Source organism: Ailuropoda melanoleuca, chromosome 8 (assembly GCF_002007445.2).
Source record: "Ailuropoda melanoleuca isolate Jingjing chromosome 8, ASM200744v2, whole genome shotgun sequence".
NCBI lineage: Eukaryota > Metazoa > Chordata > Mammalia > Carnivora > Ursidae > Ailuropoda > Ailuropoda melanoleuca.
Genome location: NC_048225.1, coordinates 74501071 through 74525378, shown reverse-complemented (window position 1 = coordinate 74525378; position 24308 = coordinate 74501071). Strand labels below are relative to the sequence as shown.

General features: G+C 39.2%; 1 protein-coding gene across 1 annotated transcript; it reads right to left on the bottom strand.

Moving 5' to 3' along the window:
- Positions 1-1116: 1116 nt before the first annotated feature.
- On the bottom strand, positions 1117-23473 carry METTL11B (methyltransferase like 11B). The gene is given in 5 exon segments (XM_002918564.2): positions 1117-1388; positions 4683-4932; positions 10359-10534; positions 23324-23428; positions 23431-23473. Coding segments are annotated over 5 exon segments (846 nt in total).
- Between the last annotated feature and the right edge of the window lie 835 nt (positions 23474-24308).

Below are 24308 nucleotides of genomic sequence, written 5' to 3'. Positions count from 1 at the left end.
TGTATATTTTCAACATGAAGATATCGGGATGCCTTAAAGCAGTTATATTTAAACATTCTGTTAATAAGAATTAAACTACATTTTTTTGTTTGAATGATTTCAGATTTTTTTTAAGGTGGGGAGGAGTAGAGGGAGAGAGAGAGAAGATCCTATGCCTAGCACGGAACCCGATGCAGGACACAATCTCACGACCCTGAGATCATGACCTGAGCCAAAATCAAGAGTTGGATGCTTAACCAACTGAGCCACTCAGGCGCCCCTAGATTATTTTTAATTAAACCAATGCCTTAAATTAATCCAGTTAGCTTAGTTTTCAGGTTTATCATTTCCTTTCTCTTTCCAATGTACATTCATATCAATGAAAAAAACAGGAGCGGCTGCAATAAAGCAAGCGGTGTTGGAGGCCAATGGCTAAAATCAGATTACCAAGGACATTTACTTACATGTTCACAGCTGAAACTTCAACGTACAACATTTTCTCCTGAAAGGAGACACTTCCTCATCACTGAAATGTAGACTTCTCTTATCAAATTACATCCATATTACATCACTGGGTGGTGAAATTGACCCACAATAGAAAGTGAAACCACATACACTTTTTCTGGGAAGAGAAAAGCTGAAGACAAAAGTAAGCAATGGATTTGTTTTCATAAGATTATTTTGACTGGTGCCTTCTTAATTAGGGTGAGATTTTTGTCTGAGTAGTTGCAAAGAGGAAGGAAATAGAATGTATCTAGCATGTGGGCAGAGAAAGGGGGTCTAGGCTTGACCCGCCCATCCCAGGATACTCCGTAATGTAAATCTTCATGGACCAAGGCAGTTTAGAATTTGTGAACACTGATCCTTTTTCTGTTTTTGTGTACACTTGTACAGTTTGGGTGTATGCAAGTGGTTCTTAAAACATTTTTCCTGATGTTTCACTCTATTTACTTTCTGGAAAATCCATCGAGTGTGTGCATATATATATTTATAAAATTAGTGGAAACTTGTACATACTACATCAATCATTTACAGATGTGCATTGCATCCCTTCTCTCCATCACCCCATGAATTATGAGGAGAGCACCTCTGTCCCAAAGCAACCTGTGCAGTCCAGCCATGCATTCCCACTGCCGGTCAGGAGTGTCCATCACTGTGCAGTGCAAACATCCACACCGGGACACACTGCTCTGGAAAACTGTCCTGCTTCTCCTGGCCCAGCACCACCAGCCCACTCTTCTTAATGAGGCTCTGAAGGATGTCCATGTCCCGAGTCACACTGCTGTCAGAGAGATCGAAGATACAGCCCTCTCGAGCCACGTTGTCCTTCAGGATGATGACACCATTTTCTTTCAGGCCAGCTCGGCACCGGGAAAGAAATGCAAGAAGGTCTTTATCGGTCAGGTATCCTACAGGTGAGGCCAAGTAGATGGGGAACAGGATGAAATGGTGGATAGGAGGGAGGAGAACAGGAAGGTAGGAAAGACCACAAGGCTAAGAATCAAGAGACCATTTGTTCACTCATTCATGAATTATTTAATAGCCTGAATTGTTCTAGTTGCAGAAAGCTTTGAGAATTTAGGTAAGAAGACAGGCATCCTCTCTGAGAGGTTCTATATCCCATCTATAAAATAGGTATTCTGTTAGCTNTCCAAACCTTGGCATGACCCTTTAGACAGCATGATCTGGCTCCAATGACCTCTCTTCTCCAGCCACACTTCCCTTTACCTTGCACTTGTTATAAGCGGTATAGAGAGGGAATGCTAATGCAATGTACTCCCTAATTCTACTTTCTCAATTAAGTTAAGGATGGATATGGAGTTGGGAAATTATGTAAAGCAGTAAAGATCTGAAAACTGTCTGAGGAGAATTACAAAGTGACTTGACTTAGGAATATAAAGGGACTGCTGGTCAACCTCCAAGACTCCCCTGAGTTAACATATTTCTAGGACAACCGTGTTATTTTCTCCAAAGCTCAAGAACCCAGAAGCAGAGAAAATTGATGATTTGTCAACTAGGATTTGAATATTGGCAAAACAGAAAGTCAAGAGATAAGAGAATTAAGGGTGCTGGTATAAAAGAAATAGAAAATTTCTGGAATGACCTTAAAAAATGATTTGTCTAATTTGCTCCAAGGCATGGGGGATTAAAACATGAATGCCTCTGTTTTTGCCATACTCAGTCTGTTTAGCAATGGCTCGCCATTTGTTTTAGTTCTGGTCTTTGGCTTGTTCTCTAATGGTTCCAACTCACGTTCTGTTATGTTACCCTAGAGCATGGTGAGGAACACAACAGATAGAAGGTGCCAGAGGCAAAGTAAGTAACTTAATTTTCCAGGACATAAATAAAACTACCACGGTAACCCTATAACAAGGTAATAAAGGTTTCATAATGATTATTTTCCTTCTAAGTTAGAGCTATGACTTACAAGTATAATTTTTATGGTTATAGCATATCCATGCAGTAGACCTTCTTTATTAAAACTGATATTTTGCATCTCATACAAGACTCAATATATACTAAGATACAAATATATGTCAATATACAAATATGTATATTTTCAACATGAAGATATCGGGATGCCTTAAAGCAGTTATATTTAAACATTCTGTTAATAAGAATTAAACTACATTTTTTTGTTTGAATGATTTCAGATTTTTTTTAAGGTGGGGAGGAGTAGAGGGAGAGAGAGAGAAGATCCTATGCCTAGCACGGAACCCGATGCAGGACACAATCTCACGACCCTGAGATCATGACCTGAGCCAAAATCAAGAGTTGGATGCTTAACCAACTGAGCCACTCAGGCGCCCCTAGATTATTTTTAATTAAACCAATGCCTTAAATTAATCCAGTTAGCTTAGTTTTCAGGTTTATCATTTCCTTTCTCTTTCCAATGTACATTCATATCAATGAAAAAAACAGGAGCGGCTGCAATAAAGCAAGCGGTGTTGGAGGCCAATGGCTAAAATCAGATTACCAAGGACATTTACTTACATGTTCACAGCTGAAACTTCAACGTACAACATTTTCTCCTGAAAGGAGACACTTCCTCATCACTGAAATGTAGACTTCTCTTATCAAATTACATCCATATTACATCACTGGGTGGTGAAATTGACCCACAATAGAAAGTGAAACCACATACACTTTTTCTGGGAAGAGAAAAGCTGAAGACAAAAGTAAGCAATGGATTTGTTTTCATAAGATTATTTTGACTGGTGCCTTCTTAATTAGGGTGAGATTTTTGTCTGAGTAGTTGCAAAGAGGAAGGAAATAGAATGTATCTAGCATGTGGGCAGAGAAAGGGGGTCTAGGCTTGACCCGCCCATCCCAGGATACTCCGTAATGTAAATCTTCATGGACCAAGGCAGTTTAGAATTTGTGAGCACTGATCCTTTTTCTGTTTTTGTGTACACTTGTACAGTTTGGGTGTATGCAAGTGGTTCTTAAAACATTTTTCCTGATGTTTCACTCTATTTACTTTCTGGAAAATCCATCGAGTGTGTGCATATATATATTTATAAAATTAGTGGAAACTTGTACATACTACATCAATCATTTACAGATGTGCATTGCATCCCTTCTCTCCATCACCCCATGAATTATGAGGAGAGCACCTCTGTCCCAAAGCAACCTGTGCAGTCCAGCCATGCATTCCCACTGCCGGTCAGGAGTGTCCATCACTGTGCAGTGCAAACATCCACACCGGGACACACTGCTCTGGAAAACTGTCCTGCTTCTCCTGGCCCAGCACCACCAGCCCACTCTTCTTAATGAGGCTCTGAAGGATGTCCATGTCCCGAGTCACACTGCTGTCAGAGAGATAGAAGATACAGCCCTCTCGAGCCACGTTGTCCTTCAGGATGATGACACCATTTTCCTTCAGGCCAGCTCGGCACCGGGAAAGAAATGCAAGAAGGTCTTTATCGGTCAGGTATCCTACAGGTGAGGCCAAGTAGATGGGGAACAGGATGAAATGGTGGATAGGAGGGAGGAGAACAGGAAGGTAGGAAAGACCACAAGGCTAAGAATCAAGAGACCATTTGTTCACTCATTCATGAATTATTTAATAGCCTGAATTGTTCTAGTTGCAGAAAGCTTTGAGAATTTAGGTAAGAAGACAGGCATCCTCTCTGAGAGGTTCTATATCCCATCTATAAAATAGGTATTCTGTTAGCTGGTCTAGCTACCTCACAGGCACAAAATAAACTATTGCTTATCCCATGAGTCCCTGCCATTGTCCCCGGACAGCACAATTTTGTCATCACTCCTCTGTGTCTCCTAGACACACACACTCACTTAGACCAAAATCTAATTCATTGCTATCTCATTACCTGGGAATTTAAATCTAAGAAAGTCTGGTTTTGCCAATAAATGGAGATAAACTTTTTTTGACCCCACTTTTTAAAGTCTTTCAAGTATTTAGTTTTCTTCTTAGAGTTAGATTGGTACAAAGGTGCTCCATCCTTAAGGATGGGAATTTTCAGGCTTGTAGCTGAGGATCTTAGGGCAGAGATTGGGAGGACCAGAGCTTTGGGGGTTTCTATGATGCTTAAGTCTAGCTAACTGCTCTAAGCACAACTACAACTTTATCTCCCGTTACGTCTTTGCTCCTTCTCCACAAATCCTCAAATTAGCCCCAGGTATTGTCTTCTCTATCTGGAAAGGAGAGAAAGCCAGATATTAGGGTATGCAGGACTAACCAGAGACCCACTGAATCCAGATGACATCATATCTGCCCAGTGGGGGTGTACATTCCTGCAGGTTATAGCAGTGGTCGCTTTCTACCGTGTCCCCATTGAGCTGCAGGTCGTTCTGGGCTTTGAGGAGAAAGGATTCCGTCATGTCCACCAGTTCCACACTGTTGAAAACTGGCAACAAGACATGCTTGCTGACCCTTCCTATCCCAGAGCCACAATCCAAGGCGCAGTCTGTCCCAGCTCTCCCGGGGCCCTGCAGAAAGGTACCATGTGGAATACTTCAAATACAAACACTGACCCTGAGTCTGGGACACTCAAATAACCTCTTTAAACCAAATTAATTTTGGTCAGTTTCATGTAATAAAATGCACTATTTTAAATGGATTGTTCAGTGAGTTTGGACAAAGTACACAGGCATGTACCCACTACCACAATCAAGTTCTAGAACATCCAATTACCTTTTTCAAAAAATATCCAATATTGCTAGTTTTCACTTTCTTTATTTTACCCAAATATAGGTCTTCAAAAGAATTTCAAAGTAAGATTTTGGAATATAATATCTTAGGTTTAAAAATTTGGCAATTTTCTCAAAGAAATGGGCCACTGAAAGCCATTTAAAAGTAGAATTGTATAAACTGCAAATTTGGGTCAAGTCCACAGCTAAACGGACCTGCAGGGTAGCTTATTGCTATGTTTATTTTAAAAAAAAGGTAGGAAGGAAGGAAGGAAGGAAGAAAAAAGAAGAGGGGAGGAGAGGAAAGAGAAGGGAAGGGAAGGGGAAAGGGAAGGGAAGGGGAAAGGGAAGAGAAGGGGGAAGGGAAGGGAAGGGAAGGGAAGGGAAGGGAAGGGAAGGGAAGGGAAGGGAAGGGCAAAGCAGTGAGAGAGCCTTTCAGGCCAGAATTTTACTTCAAACGCAGCATAGTCACATGGATAGAAGGTGTTTGCAGCAAAGTCTCCTTGTCTCTTTTCATGCTAGAAATTGTTTTCTGCCTTTGTAAGAGAAACTACATGATTTACTGGGCACAAATTCCCCCTAAAATTATTTTTATAATGTAGGTCTATACACTAAATTAACTGGAGGTGAAGGATGGATAAGTGGTGCAGGGGGAAATCAGCCAATGAAAACTTTCTCAAACTTACTTCTATAAAGTAACATATACATATACATGTGTATATACCAGCCGAAACTTTGAGATATGTGTTATTTGGTCTCTATATATTATCTTGTCTAGATTACTTGGTCATAGTTGGGATGACTGCTAAATATGTTTTGTGCTAGAAATTACAGTAATAAGGTACTTATGTTGCCAATCAAGAACTGAAGGAGAAAGCCTACTCTTGTTTTCACAGGAACTAAGGATTTAAAAAAAACATTTAGCTAAGGATCAAGAGGTGAAGTTTGAGCAGAAGGAAACATCAGAAATGCTGCTTTCTAGTCCACCCAAAAAGCCTTCTTTACAGCAATAACAGCACAATGAAAAACAAAAAGTGAAGCAATTGTAACCTCTTTTCAAATGGAATCATAATAACCATGATTTATCAAGTGCTTATACATAGAAGCTCTTTGCATCTGTAATAACTATAATAATGAAAACAATTCCACAAAATGATGATTATCCCCCACTTTGAGGCTGAGGAAACTTAAATTTCTAATACCACACGACTAATGGCAGAATTAGGACTTGAACAGGGAACTGTGTGACTGCAAAGCCAGTTCTACCTTACGGTTGTCACCTCAAGTGCCAACTCTGATTCCCCTGGTAGGATGTGTCTAATGCTATGTGGAAAAAATCCTAAGGCTTCATTGAGACTCAATGAAGGAAAGAGTTCTGTGATTGACTAGTGATGTCTGCCTTGAGTATGGGAAGGGGAAGTGGTGGTACGTGTGCCATTGGTTTGCCTACTTACACCATGTCACTTCCCTCATTCAGATATTAAAATGTGAACTAATTCAGAAAAATAAAAAAGGTCTAGGCTAAAGGTTTATGTTGTGAACACCATAAAGAAAACATCTTTTAAGTAAATCCATAACATAAACAAGATGGGGAAAGTATAGGAAAACTCTTTTAAGCTACTGAAAATGATGTTAGTAGAAATTTATACGCTCAATTAGAGATTATAACTACAAATTTTTCTTATCATTACTTGGACTTAAAGTCTCTATAGATCATGTTGGTCACATTTTGTAGCAAGGGGTCTTAGAATTAGAACCACAGAATGATAAAGCAAAGAGGGCACAGAGACTTGTGCCAGAGGAGTTTAGATGAAAATAGCTGACCTCCTTTATCTCAATGAACTAAATAAACACGAAGCTGCTCTGGTTAAAGGGAGGCAGGGCCTCACCCACTCACCCAATAAGACCGTGAAAGATCTCAACAAAACTCCAGAGACTTTTTTTAAAGCATTCATGTCTAATTTCCCTACTTTTTTAGACAAAGAAACTGAGGTTCAGAGAGGTGAAACATTTGAAATAGAATTCCCTTGAAAATTCTCACCCTCTGATTTGTATTTTTCTCCAATTTAAATGTGTGATATTTGACTATAGTTACTTCTGAAACAATGGTTATTTACAAATACATCAAGGTATCGTTGACCCTAATCCTGTGTACTGCTAGTCTCTCACCACTATTGCTTAGTTCTCTTTATTCTATTCCACTACACGTACTGACACTGCTTCCCCTATCCTGGCACCAAATTTCTCTCTCATTCACACACGACTCTTCTGGGAAGGAGTGTTCAAAGACAAACCTCAGGTATACCTCCTGCCTCTTGGACGCCATGGCTGCCGCTATTAAAACCCTGGTGTCTTTCCATGAATGTGACTAGACCTACATATAATGAATGATTTCAAAACAAGAGGTTCTGTTCTTTTCATTGTCACTTATGATGCTGTCTTCCTACGTATGGACTCATATAAAAGAATAAAATATGCTCTTAGGAATTTCATTTTAGTTTTGGTTCTGCCTCTATATTTTGTTTTGAAGAACATCATTTTAAGTTCATCCAGTGGAGTTTAAAACTAAAAAGAAAGTATTAAATTCCACTGTATAAAAACCATGAAATAGAACAAGTCACACCCAGAGTTTTTAGTCATCCAATCTCTGTGAAAGGTCAAAAGATAAATACCACCAAATACCGATTAATTTTTCTAAATTGCTGCTTTCCCCCACTGGAAAGCTAAAACTGAGGAAAGTTATCGGCCATAACATTGACATCATCTTGGTATCATTTGTTTATTTGCTAAAATAAACATATTTGTAACAAGTTTAAACACCTTTTCCCACTGTTCTGTGTCACTAAGTGGTGAAAGGAAAGCAAAACTTTAAATTAAACAACCTGCCTTTTCCCAGTTGACATAAGGATAAATCATGTCAGATACGCATATTCCCTAACTCCTTGTATCTTGACCTGGATACTAATTTAGCAGATTATTAAGGTCAAAGTACCAAAATATCATTTCTTTAAAAAGACTGTTTGTACTTAGTAGAGGTCACAGTTTCAAAATGAGCCTTGTCTACTAAGAAGGACTCCTTATATTTGAAAAGAGCAGGTTGCTCTTTTCCAACATAAATATGCAAGCACAAGACTGTTTCCTTTCCCAAGTCCACGGGCGTGTGTACGGGCACTGTCTGACCAGCATCCCTGTGGTCAGCTTGGCATTCCACATGGAGTGACAAGACAGCTGGATTACTAACTAAGCTTCTGAAATGCACTGGGATCAAAGTCAGCCTCACCATGAGGCAAGCAGGAGGGATTGCTTTCGGCCAGGCTGGAGGAAAATTGAGGTCTGTGGTACACACACACACACACACACACATACACACACCCATACACACACAAGTAAGGATTTTTCTGCTTCATGAGACAAATGGAAAAATATGCTGTGGTTAAGAGTAGAGAGTTTGGTGTCAGAAGACCCTGTTGGGCTTAAGTCCCAGCTCTGTCTCTCACCAGCTGCATCACCTTGACAACTTATTTAACATCTCCAAACCTCAGTTTCCACAACTGTAAAAAACCAGGATAATAATAGTACTTACCTTCTAGAACTCTTGTGAAACATAATCAAGACAGTACTTCTAAAGTGCTTAGCAGAGTGACTATCTCAGAAAAACCACTCCATGAAGTCAGTCAGCAATACTGATTAGAAATACTCCAGGTTGCCGTGACCTATAAACAGCCATGGCCATCAGCTCCGGCCTCACAGTCCTTCGTGGCTGCAGCTGATGCTCGCGCACATCAGCCCCGGGGAGTGCTCCTTCCTGATCCAATTCTCTCTGCTCAGGTACTTGGTGCCCCGGGGAGGTTGGAGGTAAACTGAGTCTCACCTCAACACTAGGGATATTCTTAATAGTATGCTTCTAAGGAGGTTGACAACCTAACCCAAAAACTTACAATATTTATGTTTCTTTTTTTTAAATATTTTTTTAGTTTAAATTCGATTAATTAACATATAATGTATTATTGGTTTCAGAGGTACAGGCCTGGAATTCATTAGTCTTATATAACACCCAGTGCTTTTATCAGAATAAAATGCGCTCCACATTTCCAAGAGATGACTTCAAAATGAATTGGGATGGAACCTGTTTGCCAGTTAGGACTTCATGTCTACAGTAGACCAACAGCAGCTTTATTGTGTCAGCAGCTCTATTAAGTTAATTCCAACAACTCAATGAAGTTCCTTAAACTGTAATGAATGCATTTTATGAAAGCCTGTTATTATTAGTAGTAAATTAGATTTATTGGGTGATAATTATGCACAACAAAGCAAGCACTTGATACATATTATCTCATTTGATCTTCACACTATCCTGTGAGGTAGGTTTTATGGTTATGCCCTAGTCACGTGAGAAAACTGAGACTTAGAGCACTTAAGAAACAAGGTTGCTTATACACTAAACAGAAGAGCCTAATGATTCTGAAGCCCGGGATTTTGGGCACTACACTATGCAGTCTGTCTCCATACGACGGGGAAGTAAGGAAACAGTTTCACCCACGACCAGAGCTACAAAGAGACCACATTCTTTCAAGGCAAAGTCTGCACTATGCATTATATAATATGAAGAGATTCTATTGCACTTATCACTTTAAAACCAAACATAAGCATGCATTTCCTTACTGTATTGAATTTGTATTACAGGAAATCAATAAATCATCCCAAGATCCCAAATGGCATGATCTCTCATCAATCATTTGGGTGTCCACTATTTCATCTGTAATACTAAAAAGAGATGTCTTCTTAATCCCCATATTATAATATTAGCACTACTAGTTCACCTCCCCCTGAAGCATGAAAGATTAGCAGGTACTAGGATGGTGAAATGCCAAGTAGTTTGATGAGACCTGTCCTTTGTGAACATCTTAAAACAGGCTTTCAGGCTAAACTCTTGGCTGAGCTATATGCCTTTATTTTTTTTTAATTTTTTATAATTTTTATTTTGATATATTAGTCACCATATGGTACATTCCCAGTTTTTGATGCAATGTTCCATGATTCATTATTTGCATCCTTCTCCTACCGATCTTCCTATTTCTTATGTTCCATAAATGAGTGAAACCATATGATAATTGTCTTTCTCTGCTATATGGCTTTAATATGACTTAAATGACAACACAGAAGCATGTGAGCTCAATGTTTGCAAAGACTTTACTTCCTTATCAAGCTTCAGTTGGATAATTCACCCCAACAAATTTCCTAAGAAATTCCCAAGAAGCCTGGATATCTGGGTTGGACAGTTCAATGAAATTTCCCATCATACCCTCTTCTGTAGCAGGTACTTCTTGGTAGAAAAGTTTAGCTCTGGCATAGAACTGCATCTCACCATTGACGACTCGACTTGTTAAAGCATACAATTTCACTGCAAATGAAATATTATTATTTATTAATATTTATATGACAGAACAAATTCAATCTTATCATACACTGAATTGCCCTTAGAAGCCTGTGAATTTGTGCTGTAGAGGAAAGGTATAGTCAGAAGATGTGGGTTTCAGTTCTGGTTCAGTGACTTACTCACTATGTAACCTTAGGAAAACTTCTTAACCCCTCTGATCTTCAGGTATCCCATGCATAGTGGCATTTTCATGACTTACTAACCCTATAGTTTAATGAAACTTCAGCTTATTACTGTATTTTTTAAAACTTTAACAGTTTTTACTATAATAGAATGAAGTATGTTACAAGTTTCATTGTGAGTTTTATCTTTGCGCTCCAAATATTTTATGAGAATTTAATCATTAATCCTTATTTCTAATCACAAGGTACATTCAGGTTAGCTATTTTTTTCATCGCTTTTTCTTTTTCTTTTTTTAAAATTTTTTATTATATTATGTTAGTCACCATACAGTGCATCATTAGTTTTTAATGTAGTGTTCCATGATTCATTGTTTGCATATAACACTCAGCACTCCATGCAATACATGCCCTCCTTAATATCTATCCCTGGGCTAGCCCATTCCCCTACCCCCGCCCCTCTAAAACCCTCAGTTTGTTTCCCAGAGTTCATCCCTGCTATTCCTTATGTTCCACAAATAAGTGAAACCGAATGACAATTGTCTTTCTCTGCTTGACTTATTTCACTTAACATAATCTCTTCCAGTTCCATCCATGTTGATGCAAATGTTGGGTAATCATCTTTTCTGATGGCTGAGTGATATTCCATTGTATATATGGACCATATCTTCTTTATCCATTCATCTGTTGAAGGGCATCCGGCTCCTTCCACAGTTTGGCTATTGTGGACAATTCTGCTATGAACATTGGGGTGCATATGGCCCTCTTTTCACTACATCTGTATCTTTGGGGTAAATACCCAGTAGTGCAACTGCTGGGTCATAGTGTAGCTCTGTTTTTAACTTTTTGAGGAATCTCCACACTGTTTTCATTGTTTTTTCAAGCAACTCATACTGAACTATCTCTTTGTACCAACATTACGGAAGATGTGCTTGAGCTCTTCTGAAAATAAAATAATAAAAAAGATTAAAACAATTATTGAGCCATTATTCTGTACCAGGTAGTACGCTAGGCACATTCACATATACTATGTCACTTCATTTTTAAGAAACCATACGTGGTATTATTTTAAGACGTTTATTTTTAGAAAAACATATGTTCCAATTTCTGAAGAGTAAACATGGATGTATGTGGTTTTTTTGTAGATGAAAATGCACCTCTTCAGATATAAAATATTTTCATTAGAGGACATTCAGGTGGAAATGATAAAAGTGAATGAAAGGAAGGAATTTCTGGTTCAAGATTGTGGACTGAATACATGCATTTGTTTTCCATCNACATGCATTTGTCTTCCATCCATCCCCATATTCCCCCCAAATTGTTTTAGTAAACTCAATACATAACAGTGAAGAAAATGAGAGGGGGGCCGCTGATGGATTTGTGATTTCAACAAATGTCTGGAAGACGAAAAGCTGATGGAACAAAGCTAAAAACGTTTGCAGCCTTGGGTAGATGCAAAAGGAAATAAGAATTAATCAAAAATCTCTCTACAAGCCAACCAGTGAGAGGACAAATGCACCCTCCCAAAAGCAACACGTAGCACAGCTATAATCCTGGGTGGGGGAGTGTCTTCTCTTAAAAAAAAAAAAATTAAATTAATTGCCTAAGGGGACCTAAAGCAGTTAATGTTAGGATCCTGGAATACTACTCATTTTAGCATATAGATGACTCCAAGCATCTCATCTGCTCNAAATATTTTCATTAGAGGACATTCAGGTGGAAATGATAAAAGTGAATGAAAGGAAGGAATTTCTGGTTCAAGATTGTGGACTGAATACATGCATTTGTTTTCCATCCATCCCCATATTCCCCCCAAATTGTTTTAGTAAACTCAATACATAACAGTGAAGAAAATGAGAGGGGGGCCACTGATGGATTTGTGATTTCAACAAATGTCTGGAAGACAAAAAGCTGATGGAACAAAGCTAAAAACGTTTGCAGCCTTGGGTAGATGCAAAAGGAAATAAGAATTAATCAAAAATCTCTCTACAAGCCAACCAGTGAGAGGACAAATGCACCCTCCCAAAAAGCAACACGTAGCACAGCTATAATCCTGGGTGGGGGAGTGTCTTCTCTTAAAAAAAAAATTAAATTAATTGCCTAAGGGGACCTAAAGCAGTTAATGTTAGGATCCTGGAATACTACTCATTTTAGCATATAGATGACTCCAAGCATCTCATCTGCTCACACAGATCAGAGTCTGGTAAGAATCTCCCTACACATGTATAGCTCCTTGTCATCCTTTCTATTCAGGGGAGACATATTTAACAGAGGAAACCTTCTCCATTACCTAGAATCACTGAACCTTTCCTTTATCCCTAACCACAGATAAAAAATGATTTCCAAACTCATGGGGGTAAAACAGCAGTCTGAAAGAAAAGATAGAGATAAACAATTAGAAATTACCCCAAATGAAATAGAAATAATTCAGGAAATGGATGAGGATGTAAACCAAAACTGAACAGAAAAAAATATACCCTTGGAGAGATATGAGAACTGGTGCATCCATAAATCAAAAAAAAAAAAAAATGCCAAGAAAGTGATAATTTAAAGAGTAGCAAAGAATTCTTAGAGATTAAAGTTTTGATTACCAAAAACTTTGAAATAGAACATTGAATAAATTTGTCAGAACTATAAATAAAGAGATAGATATGAAAAACTGAGGTAAATAGATTAGAGCTATAAAGACTTAATTCAGGACACCCAAATATCAAGCCAGTTAGGATTCTCAATAACAGAGAAATGGAAGAAAGAAAATTATTAAAGAAATAATAAAAGAAAATTCCCCAGAGCTGAAAGTGATTGTAGAGTCCAACAACTACTGAGCAGCATGGATTTAATTAATAATAATAATAATAAATTAAACAAAAGCCACATTTACACAAATCCTTAGGAAATTTCAAAACACAAAGAGTAAGAATCATAGAAGTAGAAGGTCCTTAATTATTTACAAGGAAAAAGGTGGTTGATCTTCAAGGAGGGTTGCCAGATTTAGCAAATAAAAATATGAGTCAAACAATTAGTTTTGAATTTCATATAAACAATAAAAGTTTCTTGGTATATGAATGCTTGACATGTTGTATATTGCATGGGGCATACTTATACAAAAAATTATTCATTGATCATTTTAAATTCACATTTATCTTGAGTTTTATATTTTATCTGGCAACTATATTCAAAGGACTAGAATCAGGCTTATAACACAGATTTCATTAGAAACATTAGAAAACAGGAGCACCTGGCCAGCTCAGTCAGTAGAGCATGTGACTCTTGATCTGGGGATTGTGAGCTCGAGCTCCATATTGGGTGTAGAGCGTCCTTAAAAATAAAATCTTTAAGGAAAAAAATAAACACTAGAAAACAAAGAAGCAGTGCTATTGATATTATTTTGAACCTAAAACTTAATGCCCAGAAAGAATATTTACCTACCATGGATTCATTCTTCAGAGGTTTCTTGAAGCTGTATTCCAGCCCAGTGAGGGTTAAAATCAAGAGAAAATATGTGTCAAAAGACAATGAAATTAACCCAGGAATCCAATGAAAAGAAATCCCAAAATGACAGATACATATCATATCTAGAAAGAAATCAGTCTTTATTACAACAGAAACTATAGGCTTCAGAAACATAAGTTCATCCAGAAATAGAATGAATTAGAACCTGAACAATAGAGTACGAATCTAAGAGACATTAATGATATTCTCAAGAAGACATATTTTTTATTGCAACCATCACAAATAAAAGATAGGTGAAAGTTCCAAGCAAAATGTATAACAGTATAAAAATGTTATGATCAGCATATAAAGCAATTCAAAATAGACATAAGTTTCAGTAGAAAGAGTATAAGAAAAGAGAATCTATTTAACCTTAACTAGAATCATTTTTCTTCCGGTAACACCAAGGTCATGAAATTGAAATAAAGTGCTTCTTGGCTCTTAACTGAATAACAATTACATAGTCCCAAATTTCGATTCTAATAGTTAAAAATCCAACAAACACCACTTATAATGTTTCATCGTAATACATTCCATCTATGGAGTTACACTGGTATTTTCCAACTCAAAGACATTGGAGCCAATTTTTGGACCCTTGAATGGTCATGAGTTTGCTGAAAGAGATACAAGAATCAGCTCCAACGTACATTTCTAGAGGCTAACAATATTATATACTGTAGCTCCATATATATTAACTGTTATAGATTTTTTTAAATATAAATCTTTAAAAAGTATTAAATATATTCATGCTTTTTTGCCATTTTATACACATATTAACAACTGACTGAGAAAATACATTAAAAGGAGAGTCCTCGGGTTCAAAACATTGGGAACCACTACCCTACACCAATCTCCTTCCCCTAGCACTTAGTAAAGTGTTGTGCAAACAGCAGGTGGCTCAATAAATTCTACAGGATGACAAAGATCAAGCATAACCATCTCAGTAACATGAGTGCTCCAAATTCTTCTGTATGTCTCAGAAAACCAGGATAGGAAACCACAGCTCATAGCATCTTCCCCAAGTTGCATGCTGCCAGGGATCACAAGCAAGCCACAGCCCAGTACTCTCCTGGATCCAACCAAAGCAGCAAAGCAGGCACTCTCATCATCACCTGCTTAAGTCAGCTAGTTGGTGAAGTCTATTAAAACCCTTAATCTGGAAATGGGAATGGACCATTATGCCAGCAACATTTAGACCACAAGTGGATGCCAAGCCCAGCAGGGGTCAGACTCAATAGGTAGGTTTTTATGGTTATGGGCTTGAGTTCTCATTTTCACCTAATTGACAGGAGCATTTCACTAAAACGATATATGAGGTGTCATGGCCAGCCCCAGGTTCTCCTCTCTTGATAGCTCCTTAAATGGTGCAGGTTGACTCAGATAAGGTAATCAGTCATCAGCCTGTGCCTTTTTATTATAGAAATACACCTAGCAGCTCATTCTTGTAGGATTGCAATGTCTCTCTGAAATTTGCGGTAGTCTAAGACAGAGTTCTTGATATAGTTCTATGCGTTCTTGATATAATATGGTACTTATTTCTTGACCTACATTATGGGCTGAATTCCCAAGACCCTTGCAATGGTTTACTTGTTACAAAAAGGAAAGTAGAGTACAAGCTGATTTGCCCGGAAGAAGAATTTGGATCTTCTGAACTCTCTAAGGAAAATTTTAATAGCTAAGCACTTTTGTCTGCTGAGTATCTTCTTGTCTTTTTGTTTCTTTTTTCTTCCTTTTTGTTTTTATAAATGGTTGGTTATAGTTATTTTAGACTTTATTCCAGAAGTTAAAACTGTTTGTCAACTGAAAATTGATGTGAGAGGATAGGTAGGTTAAATTTAGACATTTAGTTTAAAATGATTTGAGATAAGATATTGGATCATGTTAGCCTTTTATTTATAAATGAAAAAAAACGCCCAATTAAGAGATGCCTTTATGAAGGGTAAGACCTTCCATAAAAGAGATTTGCAGATGAGCATTTCCCAATTTAGCCATTAAAGAATTAATGGAAGGAAGGAAGGAAAGAAGGAAGGAGGAAGGAAGGGAGGGAGAAAGTATCTAGGTATCATGGAATATTATTCAACCATAAAAAAGAAGGAAAGCCTATCATTTGTGACAGCATAGATGGACCCTGAGGGCATTATGCTAAGTGACATAAGTTAGACAGGGAAAGACAAACACCTTGTATGTGGAATCGTAAAAAAAACTGAACTCATTTCTATTTTTTCACCAGCAGGGACAGTGGGAAGTTTTATCAGTGTTTCTGGTGGAATCCAAAGGTCTGGTGTGCCAGAATACTAGAATACTTGTCATTATCACGTCTCAGGATTGCCCTGAGGGGCCCTCTAGGTTTGATTTGCTCCCTGAATGCTTTAGGTGTCTGGTGTTTTTGATCTCTAAAATAATGCACTACCTGCCCTAAAAGTATTAGAGGGCCTCTTCTTTTTCAGCTGAGGACTAATTCAGTGGTTCCTAATTCTTACCAGGTTTGAACACAAATGAGGTGACCAAAGGGAGGGCAAGAGGGACAACACACTTTCCCCACTTAGGCAAGGATCTACCACCCCACATCACATTCCCTACCCAGTTGGCTGAACGTCTTCCCAACTCCCTATTCCTACTTGAGCGTTCTACCTCACCTACTGTCAAATTTTAGAAAGCTAGAAGTTAGGCCAAGATAGTGGGGACAGATTTCTCACGGTGAGATTTGCATCAGAAGAGTCAGGCCCTGATTCAGCCGACACCATGTGTCCTGTGCACCTCTGTGGCATCCTGTGGGGGTCTCTATCACTCTATTTCCAGCACTTACCATTATGCATAACACATAGTAGGCCTCTTTTGAATATCCACTGACTAAATGAATATCTTGTTTTTTGTTCTTTGAGTAGCATATAGTTTCAACGAAGTAGAGAGTGGCTAGAGGGAAAAGCTGACATAAATGACACAAGTTACATTTTTCATATAGTTTATAAGATATCTATATTTCTGATTAGGCATACCCATATAATAAAAAAAATAGTAACTACCATTAATTAAACATGGATGTAAGCACTACCTACGCTTACCATTCATATCTAATGGAATGAGTAAGATAGATGTTATCACCTATGGAAGAACACAAGACAGCAAGAGGTTACCTAAATTACCCAAGATCAAGTAGCTAGTAAGGACATAGCTGGAATTTAAACCCTGGTCTACTTAAATCCAAAACCCATATCTCATCGCTCTCATGCCACGTGTGTATCTGAAAGTCTGCTAAATAAAAGAGGAAGCTATCTGTTCTCCACTTCTTTGAAGCAAAATAATCTTGCAGCATCTGCATTGCAAAGGTAACAGCAAACGTTTGAACAACGTATCACTGTTCAATGAGTTGTGCAGCCATGACTCCTCCACAGGGGTAAAATCAATTTGAAACAATCCCAGGGGTTATATGCTGAGTTTTATTTGGCAGTCCCGGGTGTTTTACAGGAAATGTTTTTATTCACTCTGGCTTTTAATTGTGATGGCAAAGAGGCGACCATTGTTATCAATTTCCTCCTTAGAGACTGATTCCTGTAGAAAGAAAGAGGTAAGTGAAGGGAGGGTACTAAAAACTGGTGGGTACCTCCCAGGCACCAGGCATTATATTAAGCACTTTCATATCATCTCTTCACATTATCTCTTTTAATCCTCATAATGATAACACGAAACTGGGGTTATATTCATCATTTTGCAGATGAGTGATGAGAGACTCAGAAAACTTTGGTAACTTAAAATCACATAGAAATGAAGCCACATCCTACCCCATCAATTCTGCTAAACTCTGTGGAGCCACTATTCTTTTTTTTTTTGATAATATTTATTTTGTTATATTAGTCACCATACAGTATATTGCCAGTTCTTCATGCAATGTTCCATGATTCATTACTTGCATATAACACCCAGTGCACCACGCAATATGTGCCCTCCTTAATACCCATCACTGGCCTATCCCAATCCCCCACCCCCCTCCCCTGAAGCCCTCAGTTTGTTTCCCAGAGTCCACAGTCTCTCATGGTTCATTCCCCCTTCTGTTTACCCCCCCTCATTCCTCCCCTCCCTCTCCCACCAATCCTCCTCTCTCTCATGTTCCATATATGAGTGAAACCATATGATAATTGTCTTTCTCTGCTTTACTTATTTCACTTAGCATAATCTCCTCCAGTCCCATCCATGTTGCTGCAAATGTTGAGAAATCGTTCTTTCTGACGGCTGAATAATATTCCATTGTATATACGGACCACAGCTTCTTAATCCAGGTCATCTGTTGAAGGGCATCTCGGCTCCTTCCACGATTTAGCTATTGTGGACATTGCTGCTATGAACATTGGGGTGCATAGGGCCCTTCTGGAGCCACTATTCTAAATGTGAAGTTAGACTAAGCCTTTAACAATGTGCAGGAGTAATAGACTCTTACTCAGTATACGATTAACAAATAGTCACTGACTTCTATGTACGCGGAAATACACTTGGATCATGCTAGAAGGATTATTGAGTGGTTCACTTGTAGAAATATCTCCACTGGGCCTTAGATAAGCCCCCTTGAGCACTGTATACAAACTGGAGATGTATACAACTGTTTTCCTATTTATTTCCTATTTGATCGCAAATGGCCACCTTTGGAAAAATCATTCACTCCAAGCCCCCAAGTGCACTTGTGCTGGTATAACTAGATTACACGAACCTACTCACCGGCTTGCCTACCTTGTTGATCATCTTAGTACAAAGCCAATGCTCTTCAGAGACTAGGTTTATGTTCCTGTCAAATAAAAAAAAACAGGGTAAAACTTACATTGCTGCCTACATAACTCAAGTTGCCATTTTCACTGGGAGGCAGCATGACTTTGAGGCTCAAAAATGGTAGACTCTGGAGTCAGACTGCCTGGGTTCTAACTCTGCTCCCCACCCCCCCAGCCAGGCGACCTTCAGCAGGTTGCTTAACTCCACGGTGCATCGGTCCCTTGGATATAGGGTGGGGAAGAGAACAGCACCACCTAATAGGCATGCTGTCAGGAGTCACTGAGATAATAATGTGCAAACCACTGAGAACAGTAACAGGCTTGCTCCCATTTCTTCCTGAACAGGTGTTGTATTCAGTGGCACAGCTAAGCCTTCCTTGGAGATTTGAAATATGCATGCTCTTGCTTCTCCACGAATTTCTGAAGCTAGCCAAGGATATTCCAGCAAGTGTCCCCATGACTGAATGTCCCTGCATAGTGTGCTGTGTGGGACTGGCTACTTAATGCAGGCAGTTGGAAGGAGGAAGGCAGGAAAGAAGGAATCAAAAGAGTCTGGTTAGCCAACGTTCTTCCCATAATTACCCCAAACAACAAACTCTGTGCAGACCCTGAAGTAGCCATTCCCTAACCTTTCAAAAGCAGGGCTTTATTTTCATTTCTGTGACGTTTTGAAATCATCAAAAGGAGGGGGAGCCAATTCTGAAACCCTTAAGTGGAGCAGCCACTGGCTAAGTTTTCATTTCAAACTGAAAACTTTACTATCCCCTGCTGCCTGAAAAATCCCATACAGTGAGCTGAGCCTATCATCTTTGGTAATGCCTGTTCTAGGGTGACATTAAAAGAGGCCTGGCTCTGAGGAAGGAAAAGAAAAAACTAATTCTTATGAGCATTGACTATTTACTATATGCAATTGCTTTCAATTGCTCTGAGGAAAATGATACTCAGAGACTTCAGTAACTTGCACAGGTGACCTTCTCTCTCAGCAGCAGTGTCAGAATTTGAACTCAAGACTTTGTGACCTGCAATTAATTATTACTAAGGGGCCATTTAATCTGCTGTGAACAGGTATTGAGTTCTTTCTTTGTGCCGGGAACCTTGATAAATGCTAAATTCTACAGATATAGAAGAGGACGAGATGAATGAGTCATGGGAACTAGAGTCCAATCGGGGAACTAATATAGGTACATGCATTCCATAAATAGACCTTATAATCTCCGAGGGGCAAAACCCAAGGATAAAGCAAGATAATCAAGGGTTTGAGGGAGACTTGTGATTGGCTAAAAGTCATATTGACAGATGAGACCCATGTGCTGGTTCCTTTCTGCACCTGCAAGTCTCTTATAGTCTCCTGGAGATGCTCTAGCTTCTGTCATGAGAAGAAAACACCACAAAAAAGCTGAGTATTCACAGGGTCGATAGGCTGCCTTTCCTGTAACCTTAATTTAAACCTTTTAAGGATTAATAAAAAGTTATTTATTGATTTACCTCCATTACCATTTTATAAAATTCTAAAGAACAGAGACTGTGTTTGAATCTTCTCCAGTACACTGAACAGCACTTTGCACAGCGACAGAGTTCCGTAAATGTCTCTTACACTAAATTGAATTGATCAGAAATGTCCAGTGTTTCTATCTCTAAAAAGCAATGTTTTCCCCCCTCTCAGAAACATTTCCTAGTGATCAGATATACATATAATCCCCCACATTGCTCATCATCCTTGCAGTTAGACAGGGCACATAACTGGTTCTGGGCAATGGTCTCCAAACAGATGTAATGTATGTCCTTCTGTGACAAAATATTTATGGGCTCGTAGGTAAAACTTTAGCTCCTATCTTTCTTTATGGTGACTAGCAGTGTCCCAGAGAGTGGAGGTTTTTTTTTAATATTTTATTAATTTATTGAACAGAGAGAGAGACAGCCAGCGAGAGAAGGACCAGAAGCAGGGGGAGTGGGAGAGGAAGAAGCAGGCTCCCATTGGAGGAGCCTGATGTGGGGCTCGATCCCAGAACGCTGTGATCATGCCCTGAGCCGAAGGCAGATGCTTAACGACTAAGCCACCCAGGCGCCCCTAGAGAGTGGAGCCTTTATCATCCTAGATCCCTGAATGTCTATGTGGAACAGAGCCCCCCTCCCCCATAATGCTTGTTGAAATGATACAGCAAAAACATAAAGTTTTATATGTTCAGCCATTGAGATGTTAAGGCTAGTTTGTTATTGCAGGGTAGCATAGTCCACACAGACTAATATAGCCCCCACTTGCTAAAAATCAAAGAGATACTATGGATGGGGCTTCCTCTGTTACTCTCAGGGGAAGCTAATGCCTGTGCTGAATCAGAGTCAGAGAAAATAAGCAGTACCTATTTATGGAAAACCAACTAAGTAAAATTGGGTCATATTTGGCTTAGAAATGGACCAAGAGTTTTCAAACAGTGTTAATGGAAACTGATGGGTGCTATAGAAATGCCTCAGGAGCCACTGGTGAGGCTAGGAAGATAGAACAGGGAACACACCCTGTTCCCAACCCGAAGCAGAAAATGTTCACTTTTTCCTGTTTTATGCTGGGCTTCCATGGAATACTTTGTCAAAACGTTGGTTTTTTATTAATAATTTTTTTAAAGATTGAAAGCCATTGATAAACCATCAGCACATTCACAGAGGAGAAAAACTGGTACAATCAGAACCACTCGACTGATTAAAAAAAAGGTTTGAGACCAAATATAAATTATAGTTTCTTTGTCCCAATTAATTTTCACCTGATTTTCAGAAGATACTGTTTTATTCTTCCTTTTTAATTCATCTTCAGCTGATTTCAGAGGTGAGTTCCTTTTTCTCTCTAGTAATTATTTTTAAAATTTGGCAGCCATCTGCCCCTTAGTGAGTATCTTAGTCATTGTAATTGATATCTTTCTCCAGTCTACTGTCACTAAGGCCACCAAGCTACTGTTCTTGAGATATGGCGCACACAAGACTCAAGAGTGTCTCTAGAAAAGCAGTGCTCTGCTAGTGTGTGGAGCAACCAGAACATTCTCACCTTCCAAATGGACTGCTCTACTTTTTCCATTTGGATACAAATGAGACACATAACGCATCCTAAAAGAATTACTTATGGGCAGTGTGATCTACCGGAAAGAGCCCTTGTGTTGGGTTCTTGCTTTGATATCTAAATGAGATCTGTCTAGATTAGATCTCATCATTGCTGAATTTTCTTTTCCCCATCTGAAAAAATAAGATAGGGGGTAGGGTGTGAAGGTGGGAGGAGAAAAATAATGATATTTATCCTATCCATCCCTAGGGTAGCTGTGAGGATCAAGTAAAATCACAAATAAGGAAATTTTTTAAGAAGCATTGCATAAGTATGAGATGAAAGCATTTGTATGTCTAGAATTAAAGATCCCTTCAGAAATGGATTTATAAAAAGAAAATTTGGTAGGCTGTTAGCAGCTAGTTTCTTGAATGCAATAGAAAGAATTACGCAGCTGCTACGACGTCTGGAAACCCTGGCCACATCAAGTGCACAATGGGGCTTTCAGACAGCCTTAAGAAAACAGACTGGGGCTGATACATACTGGTCCTGCTTTCACTGGGGGAAAATATAAATCAAAGGGGGACACTTCATTCTTTAATCGCAAGTTATTTCCTCTTCAGTGCTGTTAAGAGTTCCTTGAAGTAACCCCTTTCACAGAGGCTGAGGAAAGTAGTGTAGACAAACCCGATAAGCTTTTTATTGACCTATTGTCTAATTCCCTGAAAACTAAAGGAAATAGGGAAAGGGGAGACAGACCACTGCCCCAGGTTTTTTCTTTATATTCAAAGACCAGACTAAAATCTACTCCTTTTCGGCTCTCTGTCATTGTGACTCAGGAAAGCCAGAAAGGATCGTGTGGAGTGTGGGCTCATGCATACACACACACACACACACACACACAGAGAGAGAGAGAGAGAGAGAGAGAGAACAAGGACACCTTGATCTATTATCATTTAGTCTTTCTTTTAAAGTCTTACTTGACATATTACCACATTAACAGTCTCATCTTTGAGTTACCTCATTTGACTCCCTCTCAATTTTGGCAAATATTAAAAATGTCCTTCAAAACTCAGGAAACACATTTCTGTAATCCTGGTACTTGGGCAAACCGACACCCAGGGAAGCAAATCACAGTGCCTGAGGGTGCATGGGAATCCCAAAACAGAGGCCTGACTTGCCAGGCAGCACCTGATCTTTGCACCCTGCAAGAAAGAATGCCATTGAGACATTTAAGCCGCCTCACATTGGTTGTGGGTTCTTTTTATCTGAAAAATGTCCTTGTTCTAACTCCTCTTGCAGAGGTCCCACGACTTCACACAGTCCCTCTTTCTTGTCCCTTATCCAGTAGCTCTGACTCACTTGCCCAAGGGAATTTTTTCCAGCAGGTAGAGATAGCTCTGAAAGAAGTCATTGCAAATGGCTTTGTGAAGGATAAAGGACAAGCTATGTCGACAGAGTTCATCGTCTTCTGCCAGCGGGATCTAAAGGCAAAATGGGCTCCCAAGTGGGCCATGGGAAGGGGGATGAGAATTATTCCTACAGAGAAAGGAAGTTTGCCTGGCTGTTTCTTTGAATTAACCTTCCCTTCCTACATGAACTTGAGACTGTCATTTTAAACCAGCTCCAGTCCATCTATATCAGGAGAGGCTGTCATGGGGCGTGGGGGAGGGGCAGCAGACGTGGGAGGTCAAGCTCCTGGCACATCCCCATGTCTGATTGCTTGGGCGTCAGCACTCCAAGCCAGCAGGTGCTAAGTAAAGATGAAAACAGGCAGAGTGAGATCCTGCTTCACCCAGAAAAAGCAGCGTCCCTTCTTTAGCTGCCACTTCAAACAGGGAGGTGCACAATCTGCTAACACCCTTTTTGCTTAAATTTGATTCCTAAATTGGAATAGCCTAATTTCCATTTCGAAGTGTGGGGAATATATTGCAGGAGATTCTGTTTCCTGATTTCCATTACGCCTCCTGGAACACAGAATCCTCGTGCTACAAGGACCCTTCAAAGTTCAAAGTCATCCTAGCCCACCAGGCTCCTCTCATCAGTGCAATCTTGCCCAGATCATTTCACAGGGGTGGATATATGTTTCCCATTTTCAAGGATTCTTCAAGAGACACAATTATATGAAAGCCTATTTTGATGTTAAATACCCATCTCTCCCAGCAAACCAAACCCTTCCATCTAGCTTGCTCTAAACAATACCTCATCATGTAAGCCTGTTTCTTCCTCTCTGTCTGTCATGGGGATGATTTTCCTCATAAGTACTCACTTGGTTTCTGTACTTCTGATAGTCCATCTGGGTCCATTCTCCACTCTTCCCACATACTGTGTACCCCGGAGGCTGACCTGTG